The sequence below is a fragment of the Hyperolius riggenbachi genome, chromosome 3 (assembly GCF_040937935.1).
Source record: "Hyperolius riggenbachi isolate aHypRig1 chromosome 3, aHypRig1.pri, whole genome shotgun sequence".
NCBI classification, from domain to species: Eukaryota; Metazoa; Chordata; class Amphibia; order Anura; family Hyperoliidae; genus Hyperolius; species Hyperolius riggenbachi.
The window spans coordinates 377,381,084-377,395,517 of NC_090648.1; the positions used below are offsets into that span (position 1 = coordinate 377,381,084).

The 14,434-nt window shown below is 45.9% G+C and overlaps 1 protein-coding gene across 2 annotated transcripts in view; it reads right to left on the reverse strand.

Moving 5' to 3' along the window:
• The window catches only part of HDHD5 (haloacid dehalogenase like hydrolase domain containing 5), a 40,018-nt gene extending 28,615 nt beyond the window's left edge, over positions 1–11,403 (reverse strand). The window contains exons 1-2 of one of the 2 annotated variants that reach the window (XM_068277254.1): positions 11,280–11,402; positions 6,622–6,757 (exon numbers count right to left, since the gene is read on the reverse strand). In XM_068277254.1, the coding sequence (XP_068133355.1) occupies positions 6,622–6,744 (123 nt within the window). In that variant the 5' untranslated portion in view covers positions 6,745–6,757; positions 11,280–11,402. Of the gene's footprint in view, positions 1–6,621; positions 6,758–11,279 lie in introns of both variants that reach the window. The other variant, XM_068277255.1, reaches the window with a different exon arrangement.
• Positions 11,404–14,434: the final 3,031 nt, after the last annotated feature.

Sequence of the window (14,434 nt, forward strand, 5' to 3'; positions counted from 1 at the left end):
GTATAGTACTACTGTGTAACAAAGTAAACCTGAGACAGATGAAATTAAAGTTTTATACATACCTGGGGCTTCCTCCAGCCGCCTTCAGGATAATCAGTCCCTCGTTGTCCTCCACCACCTGGATCTTCTGCTATGAGTCCAGGTACTTGAGTCAGTCAAGCGTAGTGCGCATGAACACACTCCGCCGTGAGCGTACTACACCTGTGCAGCACTATTGCGCAGGTGCAGAATGTTCCTGGCTGTGGGAGCGGCATGCGGCAGGACAGCGCTGACTGGCTGAATTACCAGGACTCATAGCAGAAGATCCGGGTGGTGGAGGACAGTGAGGGACTGATTAGCCTGAAGGGGGCTGGAGGAAGCCCCAGGTATGTATAAAACTTTACTTTTCATCCGTTTCAGTTACCCTTTAATTTGTAGTCACCAAACCAAATTTTAATAACATATCAAATTATTTGATTTCATCAGCAAAGGGAGTGCATACATTTGCATAAATCAGCATCAATGCAGAATTATTTCCATCTCGTTGACCATCTCTATTAGTCACATAGCTACACATCAGGCTTTATTCTTACAGCATAGATGTTATTTAGTATATATAAGAGATTCCTGTGTACACATCATATATACAGTCACAATCAGATATGTATATCTGACCATAAAAATAAGGGGACTGCTTTATTGAAGCAGCACAAGTAACTAATTTTGATTGGTTTATGTCATTTTTGTGGACTAAGCACAGCTATTACTGTATATATACATTATTTTTAATGACTATTATCTGAGAAATAGAACATTTTATCATATTTTCTATTTTAATTACAGTTACAAATTCATTAGGAGTCGGAGTCGGTGCATTTTTTCCCGACTCCGACTCCAGGCACCCAAAATTGCCCGACTCCACGACTCCGACTCCACGACTCCGACTCCACAGCCCTGCTGGCAAGTGGGCTATTTGTTGTCATGTGGGTGCTAAATGCAGATGCTGGGTGCCATGCGGGTTCAGGGTGCTGGCACAGGGTGTCATGTGGATTGTGGCTGTATGGGTAGGTATCAAGCATCATGTGGGTGTTGATTGCAGGTACTCAGCTCCTTGTGAGTTCTGGGTGCATGTACTGGATGTCATGTGAGTATTTGGTGTGGGTGCTGGGCACCAAGTAGAGGCTTGATGCAGCTGGAACTACTGCAGATGAAACATGTGGGTGCTGGCTGCAGGTACTGGGTATCACATAGGTGCAAATATTTGGTGCCATGCCTGCACTGGGTGCTAGCTATGGGTGGGAATTGTGTGTCATGTGGGTTCTGAGTGCAGGTGCTTCGGGTGTTAGTACTGGTTATGTGGGTGCAGATAGTAGGTGCCATGTGGCGGTTGTGTGCAGGTTTGAGTAGCGGGTGCCATGTCGGGGCTAGGTGCAAGTACTGTGCCATGTGGGTGTGAGTACTGGGTGCCAGTTAGGGGGAGGTAGAGGTCAGTGTGGGTGCTGGGGGAAGGGTAGGTCACTGTGGGTGCTGAGGAGGGAGAAGTAACTGTGAATGCTGTGGAAGGTAGAGGTCAGTATGGGTACTGGAGGAAGGGGAGGTTGCTGTGGATGCTGGGAGAGGTCAGTGTGGTTACTGAAGAAGGGAGAACTCATTGTAGATGCTGGGTGTTGGGAGAGGTCACTGTGGGTGCTGCTTTTGGGATTGGAGGTCCCTGTGGGTGCTGCAGGGGACAGGAGGGCAGCTGCAGGGGACAGGAGGGCAGCTGCTGGGGAATTGAAAGATCACAGTGGGTGCTGGGGGAGGAGGGATAGTTCAGTGTGGGTGCTGGGGGAAATGGCTATGGCTGCTGGGGGAGGAAGAGGTTAGCGTGGGTGCTGGGGTAGGCAGGATCACTGCAAGAGCTATGGGGGGGGGGGGGGGGGGGTCACTGTTAGTGCTGGGTGGAGGGAGAGGTCACTGTGGGTGGGTCATAGTGGTTCGGCTGTTAGGGAGACACCATCTTACTTGCTCTCACACCGCTGATAGAATAGCCACACTAGGATTCCTGTCTGGGCCCCTTCACTTCAAAGTGGCTGAGGTGGGCGTGTGGCATCTCTACATGCTGCACCAGCAATAACTTGCATGCATGCCACCTGCAAGTGCATTGCAGAACAAGAAAGATTCTGTTTTCAACTCTTTACCATTTGATAAGGATTATCGAGCATCAGGTCCACAGCCACAAGAGGGATGCATGCGATAAATGGCTGATTCCTAACCAAACAGCCCACCAACATCAGGTGAGACCTGTCCTTGCGGCCATTTGGCCACCTCTAGTACACCCAGTAAGCACTGCTTATTTTCGACCTTCTATTTTCAGTGGGATCATACAGCTGCACTTGTGTGGAATAAGTCACCAGATCGCACGACACCAGAGTGAGAACCCATCCTCACTATACAAGCCAGCTCTGTTAAAAGGGAACCCAAAACTAATACTGAGAATACACCATAAGTTTTTTCAGCAGATAGATGGTTTGATAGATAATTTCCCGACATGTCCGATCTTATTTTCTGATCGATTTCTAATAGAAGTGAATGATTGAACGAAAATAAGATCGGACAGTAAATCCAATGAAAAATCTCATTGTGTATTTACAGCATTGGATTTATTATTATTATTATTTATTGTATTTATAAAGCGCCAACATATTACGCAGCACTGGACATTAGTTTAGGTTACAGACAATATTTAGTGGTGACATACAGCAATATGACAATACAGGAATACAAGAAAACCAGATCCCACAGCACAGTATGAGTACAAGGTAATGCTTAGTCAGTCACTGGAGAGGAGCATGGAGATTAGGCAAGTTAGGTTCACTCAAATGCATAGCATAAGTGTACAGTAATGGAGGTGCATGATCAGGTAGGACACAAAAGGAGGAGGACCTTGCCCAAAGGCTTACAATCTAGAGGGAGAGGTAGGGACACGAGAGGTAAGGGACCAGAGTTCAGCTGTGGGTTTAGAGCAATTGTGAGGGGTGGTAGGCCAGAGTGAAAAGGTGAGTTTTGAGGGCCTTCTTGAAGGTGTTGAAGGAGGGGGCTGCCCTAATGGGTGGAGGTAGGGAGTTCCATAGTGTTGGAGCGACTCTTGAGAAGTCTTGGAGGCGTGCATGGGATTGGGTGATGCGGGGGACGGTCAGGTGAAGTTCATTGGAGGAGCGGAGTGAGCGGCTTGGTGTGTATCTCTGAGTAAGATCAGAAACGTAGGTTGGACAGGTTTTGTGGACGGATTTGTAGGTCAGACACAATATCTTGAATCTGATTCTGGACTGGATAGGAAGCCAGTGGAGGGATTCACGGAGGGGAGCCGCCCTGGTGGAGCGATTGGAGGAGTGGATAATTCTGGCTGCCGCATTCATGATGGACTGCAGTGGGGCTATTCGGGTCATAGGAAGACCAGACAGAAGGGCATTGCAGTAGTCGAGGCGGGAAATTATGAGGGCATGGATGAGGAGTTTGGTGGTGGCAGAGGTCAGGAAAGGGCGAATCTTACAGATGTTACGAAGGTGGAAGTTGCAGGACTTTGTGAGGTTTTGGATGTGGGGAGGTTTAATAGGATTTCAGGATTTTCAGGGCTGGAAGATAGAAAAAAAAACAACAGGTAATGTATTATTTTATCCCTCGGGGATCCAGTGGTGAGCTGTATACACTCCAGCTTAAGGTCCGTACACACGCCGGACTGGAGGCAACGACGGGTCCATCGTCACCTCCCGCTGGGTGGGCGTTCCAACGACAGTCCGGCGTGTGTACGCACTGTCGGCAGACTGATACGGCTGTTTCTGAGCGATCCGCCGGGCGGATCGCTCAGAAACAGCCGTATCAGTCTGCAGACAGACTGTACACACGCCGGACTGTCGCTGGAACGCCCACCCAGCGGGAGGTGACGACGGACCCGTCGTTGCCTCCAGTCCGGCGTGTGTACGGGCCTTTAGTGTTGGTGTTCAGCTGGAGTTTAGTGAGGAATTTGCACTTGAAAAGAAAAGTTTCTGACCTGCCTTATCTAAAGTTTATAATTTTCACATTGTGCTAGTTAAATACTGTATGTGCATTCTAATTACATGCATCTAGTCCCAAATCTGAACAGCACTACACCTAAATTCCCAGCTCTACTCAGCATCTTTATCAGAGCTCCCTCTCACAGGGGGAGATTTATCAACGCATTACAGACAGTTTTTTCTTCTTAATCTGTTCTAACCAGCAGGGAGAACAATTCTGCATAATAAGAACCTTCTTAAATCCTAGGTAATAGTGGCAATTTAGCATGAATTTCTAGAGCTGCACCACAGTTAAGAAAAAGGCAAATCCATCCCTACACTAGTCTAGCGCAGATTAAGAAGTGCTTGATAGCAGTTCTACCTGTACAGATGTAGAACTGCAGGCTAGACATGATTGCAGAGTGGAGTGCAGGATAGACATGATATGTGATGTGCTCCTCCCCCTGCTGAATTCCTCCTCAGAGCTGCTATCAATACAGCAGGTGTGTTGGTTACCTCAGCAACAGCAATTCCCCTCACACACTGCACTGTCTGAGAGACTTTCCTAGCTCCTCCTATTTTACAACAGTTTTAGAAGGAGTCTGCACTATCTAATGATTTCTTAAAGAGGAACTCCAGCCTAAACAAACATACTGTCATTAAGTTACATTAGTTATGTTATTTAAAATAGATAGGTAATATAATTGTAACGATTGGGGAATTATTTCCGTGGTCAGCGCACAAGATGCGCGCTGACACTGCGGAAATCCTCCACAAGCGTATAAAATAACAGAACCCAGCTATGGTGCTATGCACCTGTAGAGGGAAATTCCCACCGGCAGATGGAGCTGTGGAGTGCAGAGGAATAAATCCTCTGCACTGCCACAGATGCCAGATGGGAATTGTACGAGGTGAAGCAATATAGGGCAAGATAGCCCTTGGAGAGAGAGCGCAGAGACAGAATGTATGTGTGTCCACCAATCTAGTCGCCACCCGGCGACGGTGAACACACAACAACGAAAACCAAGTGGGAACGCAATCGCAAGAATGGTGATTGCTAATAGCGACACCAGACTGAGTAATACAGAGCAAAGGAATAGAATAAAGACAGAACTGATAACAAACAGTAATCCAACACACAGGAGCAGACAGGACTAACTACACGCGGTCACCACACGTTAAGCGCAATAGCAACAAAGCGCGTGCGCGGCACGGTCACCACACGAGAAGCGCAATAGCGACAAAGTGTACCAACCCTGACTAACCAAAGAAGCACGAAAACAAAAGAGAACGCGAACGCTTGCTAAACGGTTACCTCACCGAGACAACAGCAAGCGTTCCTTTCAGACAGACAGACAGATGGAGCAGCCAGTAGCAACCGCTGCTCTGGCTACACTCCTAAGGCAGAATACAGAAGGAACCACCGCCTCTACCGCTAGGGCGAATGCGATCCAAACAGACAGACAGACAGATGGAGCAACCAGTAGCAACCGCTGCTCTGGCTATACTCCCAGACAGAGTACAGAAGGAACCACCGCCTCTACTGCTAGGGCGAATGCGATCCCAACAGACAGAACGATTTCTTGTCGACCGCCGCTGGCGACAAGACAATCGCAACAGATAGACAGTACAAAGCAATACAGGTAACAAACAACCTGACTATGCTAACAGGAATGCTAGGGCACTCCCAAGGAACTACTCTAAGATAGCAATATTAGCAAACAGTAAGCAAAGGGCTGAGACTCCAGGTAAGTTAGCAGGAACAAACCATCATGACCAGCAAGGAATTCTGGGAGGAAATGGTATTTATACTGCAAGCCATCAGAGGAAGCAGCTAAGCAATTTGCATGACAAGTGGATGCAAATTCCTCACCAGAACAGCAACTCTGCAGCTTGCAGAGTGGAGACAGGTCTCTTTTCCAGGGACGTGCAGCACTCAGACCTAACAAATGGTCAAAAAGCCGTCAGCCTGTGCAGACAGCAGAGCAGATCATTACAATAATCTCACACTGTTTTAAAAGAACAGGCAAATGATTGATTTCATGATGGCAGCCAGCTTTTTGGTTGAAAGCAGGTGACAGGGAGCATGAGACACAGTTCCAACTGTCCTGTGTCCTGAACACCTCTCCCAGTTGCTAGGCAACGTGAACAACAACATAGGAAATCCCATCATGCTCTGCACAGCATCAGGGAAAAAACCCCGGGCTTTTTTTCTTTGATGGGTGGAGCTTAGATAAAAATGATGCTTTGGTAAGAAAAACAAAGTTCTGATGCTGTGAAACTGTTAAAGAAACACCAAGCCTTTTCAGTTCTGCTGAGTAGATTTTTAGTCTGGAGGTTCACTTTAAGATGCCTGAGACAGTTCTGCATGGATTTCTAAAAACCTACCAATATTTTGTCTCAGACACTCTTGATAAATCTGGCCCACAGAGTTTTTATTTATATTTTGGATAAAGAACGGCAGATAGATGGTAAAGTTGACTTAAACTCCTCCCACTTCTGAAAACACATATTTGAACAAAACACATTCTAGACATGTAAATTAGGAAAGATGGGGGAGGGGTACTTCACCTATAAGTTAATTGGTGAAATAACGAGACACAAGTATACCACATCTCTCAGTACTTACACGAGCAGCTGATGATGCCAGACCTCTTTGTGCTGCCACTGATACAGTGGATGGAAAGGCTTGTGTCCAACATGATAGCCGTGTCTTCACCATTCTTGAAAACAGTTGTTCCCAGGCTGCCATGGCACTGGTTATACTGTGATAAAGGAGCAACACACAAGTCAGCTCATTTTGTAGGTTCAGTATAATAAATAATCCACATTCAGTGATGGTATTCAATAAGGGGCAAGACTATAACCTGAATTAAAGGACTTACGAGGCCAACTACGTAAAAAAAGTTAATTACCTGCCTCTAAGTTTCAGGCACGGAGGACGCCGTTGGCCTAGGTTGGCCCTAGAGCTGTGCAGCCGCATTCGCGGCCAGGCGGACTGCGCAGCCGCGGCCAGAGGAAGCGGCCATCTTTGGAGGAGAAGGAGAGCCCGACCCGGGCCGTGGGGTCGGGAGCCGGCCCGGGGGGGATAATGAGCGGGAGACCCGGCGGAGCGGCACGGAGGGCGCGGACGGCGTCCTACGTGCCTGAAACTTAGAGGCAGGTAATTAACTTTTTTTACGTAGTTGGCCTCGTAAGTCCTTTAAGCCTGGAGATCCCTGACATAACAGATAAATGAAGCCTATGCCGTATATCAGGGTTTCTCAACTCAGTCCTCAAGTACCCCCATGTTTTGCAAAAAAAAAAAAAAGAAAGAAAAAAAACACAAATAAGCACACCTGGGCTAATTAGTGTATCAGCAAAGCAACAGAAGTGACAGACAACAGAGGTGACATGAGATAGACATGTGTAAGAACAGTGCCAAGCACAGAAATAACTAGACTGTGTTGCTTTTTTTCTTTCTCTGCCTGAAAAAGTTAATCAGGTATGCAAGTGACAGTTTCTGTCCGGGTCGGAACCGGGTCAGACTATAGCATAACCCTCACTGATAAGTAATTACAGCCATAAAGCACTTTCCTATCAGTAAATAGCTTCTGAGACGAAGGTGTCATTGAGCAGAGACAATGAAACAGCAAAAACTTAAAAACTAGATTCAAATACAAAATAAAACTGTGGGATATCTAAAAAGTAATTTTAAGGAGAAGGAGGATAGATACAACCTTTTTTCTCATCAGTTTATTTTCACCTCGGATGTCCTTTAACTACATCTGTGAATTTCCACAAAACATACACTGTCTGGGGTACTTGAGGACTAAGTTGTGAAACCCTGCTGTATGTGGAGCACCCAACTAGAAGTACAATATATATGACTTTGAATATATACAATCTATACTGGTATGCTACGTAGAAAGTGGCCTTATATAGCTCCTTTGACTGTGAATTGGACGGTATAAAGCCAGGCACTGACAAGAGTATTGCTATTTTTTAATTGCCTTGTTACAGCTCACCTATTGACTGGGAATACAATACAGCAATATTACACCCATAAACAAACAGGCTTTATATTATGCCCTGTATATGGGATGGCTTTATTCCAAATAAATATAATATCCCATACTAAAGGTTGCATTACCCTTTACCAATATAATGCTCTATACGTAGACTGCCATTATTATATACAAGTTTGGTAGAGAAGTAGAAAGGGTCAGCACTATACAGATGAGGATAGCAGGTGAAAGGCTGTACCTCGAGATAATGAGTCTTCCAGTGTAGATTAAAGATAGCATTATTACCATATATCCTTGAATATAAGTCAACCTTGTGTATAAGTCGACTCCAATATTTGACCCTCTTAAGCTGGAATTTTTTATTGACTGAAGTATAAGTCTACCCAGCAAATGTAATGGCTGCACTTGGGGACCAGGAATAATTGACAGGTGCACTTGAGGCCCAGGAAGGGTTAATGACTGCACTGTATACAGTTTTGCAGCCATTAACCCCTCCTGTTACTCAAGTGCAGCCCATAACTCCTCCAGGCTCCCATGTGCAGCGACTTTTCACTCCGTTCCTGAAACCCTGTATGTCCCCCTGACCCCAACCCTTTACTTGTTAAAGTGAACCTCCAGACTAAAAATTGACTCAGCAGCACTGGAAAGGCCTGGTGTTTCTTTAACTGTTTCACAGCATGAGAACTTTTTTTCTCTTATACAAGCCTCATTTTTAGCTGCACAGAAAAAAACTGCCCGGGCATTTTTCCCCTAATGCTGTGCAAAGCATGATGGGATTTTTGATGTTGTTATTCTCGTTCTGCTGTTTCGGTGCAATTTTTTTTTTTTTTACATTTTGAATTTGACATTTGAAGCCTAGCACGTGCAGCTAGGAGGGGTGATCAGGACACAGGACAGTTGGAACAGTGTCTCCTGCTCCCTGTCACCTCCTTTCAACCAAAAAGATGGCTGCCCCCATGACAAAGATGGCAGCCCCCATGAATCACAAACATTTGCCTGTTCTTTTAAAACGGGGTGGGTTATAAGAGATTATATTACCTATCTATTCTAATTAACATAACTAATGTAACTTAATGACCATATGTTTGTTTAGGCTGAAGTTCCCCTTTAATGATTGTGGCCAGGACTGGGTAAATTGCTGCAAATGGGAACGTTACTAATAATACACACATTACTCAGTGTGCACAGTGTTGCTCGTGACTTGTGTATAAGTCGACCCTTATACATTTATTTAGGGAGTCAGACCTACATTTCTAGACTTATAGTCGAGTATATACAGTATATACCAATATAACACCCTACATTGTGGCTGCCATTGTTATATCTCACTAATATTATAAATGCGAAAGTTTGGATGTTTGTTACTCAATCACGCAACAATGGCTGAACGGATTTGAATGAAATTTGGCACACACATAGTACATTACTTGGAATAACATATAGGGTACTTTTACGTAGGTAGGGTCGTCCTCTGCACCGTGCGTGGACCCCAGGCCGGCGGCTACGAACAAAGCTGTCAGCATGGGACAGACAGCTGCAAGGGGCTGGAGAAAGCCCTAAGTACTTTACTTTGCCTTATGACTCTTAAGTCCTTTTCAGGGGGTGTCTTAATAAAGGATAAAGGCCATGCTGAGACTCTCCCATGATGAGACAGACTAGTCTAAAACCTGTTGGTTCTGTCAGATTTCTACTACCAACTGTAAGTGACAGCAACATAGGAAAAAAGTAATTAATGGCTCATTTTACTCTGGAAGAAACATATGGTAATTCGTATTTGTAGGTGTTTACATGTATTTTAAAAATGTTCACAATAATGATCTTTTAAGCCAGTGTTTCTCATCCTGGGCTCCATGGACCCCTGGGGGTACATCGGCACCTGTCAGTGGGTCCCCCAGGGGCCGCAGACAAAATGGCAGATCTGGCCCCCAGGAGAGAAGTGGCAGGATGTGTCCGTGGCAAGGGGGGCAGTAACTTACTTTGACCCGTTCCTGCGTGAACTCCTCTTGCCGGGCTCTCCTCCTCTCGCCACCTTGCGTCCTGCCACCATGGTTACCCGGCAGCCTCTCATGACGTCAGAGGTGCTGCCGGAAGTAACCATAGCGGGAGGATGTGGCGAGAAGAGCGCAAAGAGAGGAGGAGAGTCCGGCGAGAAGAGGAGAGCCAGCGAGCAGAGTCAGTGCTGGAACGGGGCTATGTAAGATAATCCTGGGGCACAACCTGGCTATCTATTATGGGGCACCTATAGCTCACTACCTATACTGAGGCACCACCTGTACCTGGCTATCTATACAGAGAGTCCGGATTTGCTGGATTTTCAAGGACTCCGGATACACGGAGAGGTAATGAAAGGCAATAAAAAACGGATCTCCCTCTCCACTGAGAACTTTGCACACAAAAACGGATGCCAAAGGGGATTGCCTACCGCCTGCTCTTCCTCACAACATCATCTTTATGGGCCTTTATTCCCCCAATAGGTAGTATATTGCCCCCAGGTAGCCTGGAGGGGGTAGCAGCCAGGAAGGGGGGCAGCGGGCACAGCAGTGGGAGGTGGGTCAGACCGCCCACATCACCTGGGTCCCCCCATCCACGCTCCCCCTCTAGCTAGTTGCGCAATGTAATAAGCAGCGAGTGGGAAAACAATTACCTACTACCTTCCTCAGGTACAGAGGGCGGCATTGCAGGGACCCAGGTGGCGAGCGATGGAACGCAAGGGAGGAAGTAGGTAATTGCTTCCCCGTTCGCTGCTGATTACATTTAGCGCAAATAGCTGGAGGGGAGACAGGGGGACCCAGGTGAGGCCCCCCTCCCCACTGCTGTGCCTGCTGCCCCCCTTGCTAGCTGCTACCCCCTCCAGCTCGGCGGCTCCCCCAACGGCTCGGGACACATTTTTTAAAAAACGGACTGGAAACGTATGCTACAAAAGGACAACATTTTGCATTCCGTTTTTTTTTTAAACTGGATCCAAGAATTGCGTTCTGCAAACGTACAAATGTGGACCAAGCCTTATCATTGGCTTTCTAAATCTGATTAGTCCTGTAATTTCAATTCTATCTCTGCTACTTATATTTACTGTAGTGTACAGAAAGTAGGAAACTGAATTTGTCACAGCAAAAAATAATATAAAGAGATATTTGCATCATTCTGTAGTCACATGGAAAATCATAGGGACCAAGATATAATTTATTAATCATTTATATCCTATACCGAGGCTAGTAGTTCCTCGCTCTAAATTCTTCCTGATGTCACAGCCTAACCCCACTTAGTACGGCCATTTACTTACCCTTAGGGCTAGGCTAGAACTGAGAGAAGCAGCAATTGCGTCCTTCTTCCTATCACTACTGCCCGGGCGGGTACCTCTGTTTGTTACCGGGAACCCGGCAAGAAATGACAAGTGTCTGAAAACTACATCTCCCAGCATATACCTCAATATGCCTCTGCGCTGCAGTGACGCAGAGCATTCTGGGAAACGTAGTTCATACGTCTTACAACGTAGAGTCCGCCTATTGAGTGACTGCATTCAGCGCCCCCGTGTGGCCGATGAAGTTTGGTCCCTCCGGAAAATCAGAAATACTCCTGATCATGAAAGGGGGCGTTCTTTGCTGGATGCTCAGATTGTGGGAAAATCAATAGCATCCCTGGCTTGGCGGCTTGTGAGAGGAGCTCAGCTTACAAAGTCATTTCATGAAGATAGTGGGGCTGTTTTTTGCTAGGGGGGAAGAGTAAGATGGTCTCTACTTTCACAGTATCAGACAATAATCACGTGGCTAGTACAATGTGATCATACTGTTAGTACATTCACATTGCACATTGCATGGTGTGATACTGGGCAAGGTATGCAATTTAAGTTGATTCACATGGAGACTGATCGACAGCTGCAAAATCGAGCAGGGAGTGCGTTGTGTTCCGTTTGGAGTTCGGAGCAGATGCGTTTCCACTACAGGCTTCTGTGAGAAACACATCTGCTGTCTGGAAAGATCATACAAGTCGGATTTTTGTGTTGCATTTTTGCGACATATCCAGCCATTGCAGACTGACATGAGTGAACACATTCTATCAATGACATAGGATTCAACTGGCGTACATATTAGTACATCTCTGGTGAGCTGGACGCAGGGTAAGCCGAATGACGGCCGGGCTCACCCTGCTGCCGCTCAAATTCCCGGCGGTGTTAAGTACTATTCCTCGTAGCAACTAGGAGGGAGAAGTAATTCGGGGTCTGGTAATTGCTGGGACCCTTAATTACCCTTGCCAGGGGCAGGTAGTATATAGCTGAGACCCGAAACAACCTGCTTCGTTCAAATGACTTTCAGTTTTTACGATCTGGCAAAATGGACAAAAAATGTCAATTTTACAATGCAGCGTGAACCTAAATCAAACCTAAAGTAAAAAAAAACAACACATACCTAATAAGAGGCAACCCTCTGGATCCTGTAGAGCAGGGGTCCCCAAACGTTTTGGGTCGAGGGCCGGGTCAACATACTTCAGACTGCTGGGGGGCCGGAGTATATATAAAATGATGTAGAAGTATTTGCGGGCCAGACAGTGAAGCATACCCAGGTGACAACCTGCAGTCCAATTGGACAGCAGTGTCACCTGATGTGGAATTTGATTGGAAACCAGCGAATTACTGCTTTCTGGCTTCATTCTATATGCGGACCACCAATATTTAAAGATGTAGCTGACCGCATCAATAATACATTTTGTGTGTGGGGGGCCGATAAAAAGCCTCAGGGGGCCACATTCGGCCCACGGGCCTTAGTTTGAGGACCACTGCTGTAGAGGCTTGCCGTGTCCTCCTCCCCCGCTGCTACCACTAGAGGGTCCGGGCTCCTCTTCATGCACATGTCTGAGCATGGCCACAGCTGTGCAGTAGCATGGAGCCGCATACTGTGCAGGCGTGACCATACTCTTGCAGGTGCAGTACAGCCACGAACATGCATGAAAAGGAGTGCTGCCGCATCACATGACAGCGATTTAATGGTCACCATTAGAGAAAAACGCCAACTTCTGAATGATTTACTATCTGAAAAAAACTGAAAAAGCCTTAAAATTTACCAGGGCCAAATTTTTACTATATGCCAATTCTGTTAGCACCATGTTTGCTAGAAAGCTTCAACAGTTCCAGAAAACCCCCCATATATATAAGCTTCAGAACAGACATGGTGCTATAGAATCAAGACCAGCCCTGGTAATGAAACTCTTTGAGAACTACTATAAGAAACTATTTGACTTCTCCTCTAAATGTCTGCCTAACGAAATTGAGGATTGGTTAGCCACTTTACCTATCCCAAAGCTTACCGCTGAGCAGTCTGATGGTCTCAACCAGCCAATTACCACTCTTGAAATATCTAATGCTATCTCCTCTCTCAAAAATACCAAAGCCCCAGGTCCAGACGGTTTCTCTGGTCTATATTTTAAAACTTTTGATAAGAAACTTATCCCCCAACTTAAAACTCTGTATAATTCTGCCCTCCAGGGTTCTAAATTTCCCTCTGAACTCACTCAAGCCTTCGTTTCATTAATTCCTAAACCCCACCTTGATCATACCCAACCACAAAATTTCCGCCCAATTTCTTTAATCAATAACGACTCTAAAATTTTCTCTAAAATAATGGCTGACCGTTTATCTTTAGTAGCTCCATATCTGGTTTCCCCACAACAGTTAGGATTCATACCTCAACGTCAAACTACTGACAACACCAGATTAGCTTGTAACATCTTACAAGATGCTAAGCTTTCAGATGAGCGATTTTTAATGTTAAGTTTAGATTTACGCAAAGCTTTTGACTCTGTTTCATGGCCCTTTTTACATAAGATTATCTCCCATATGGGTATCCATGGCCCTTTTATCAATGCAATTTTGGCTCTTTATAACAACCCACACGCTAAATGAAGGATCCCGGGAATTCTATCTGAACCGCTATCAATTAAACGAGGGACGAGGCAAGGCTGCCCTCTTTCCCCCTTCTATTCTCATTAGCTATAGAGCCTCTATCAATTGCTATTCAGAATAACCCTGACATCAAAGGATATCAACATGCTAATCAAGAGCACAAAGCAATTTTTTATGCTGATGATGCCCTATTATTTTTAACGCAGCCTATTACCTCTATGCCAACTCTTTTCCAGCTGTTAGATCACTTTGGTAGACTATCTAGCCTTGAGGTTAATGTGCACAAATCGCAAGCAATGGCAGTGAATCTTCCTCCTAAAGTAATTAAACTTTATCAGGCAAACTTTGAATTCAAATGGATGCCTACTGAGTTGTCATATTTGGGTATTAACCCTCCTGGCGGTATGAAAAATTCTGCCAGGAGGCAGCGCGGCAGTTTTTTTCTTTTTTAAATCATGTAGCGAGCCCAGGGCTCGCTACATGATAGCCGCTGCTCAGCAGCATCCCCCCGCCCGCTTCGATCAGGAAATCCCGTTCAAAAA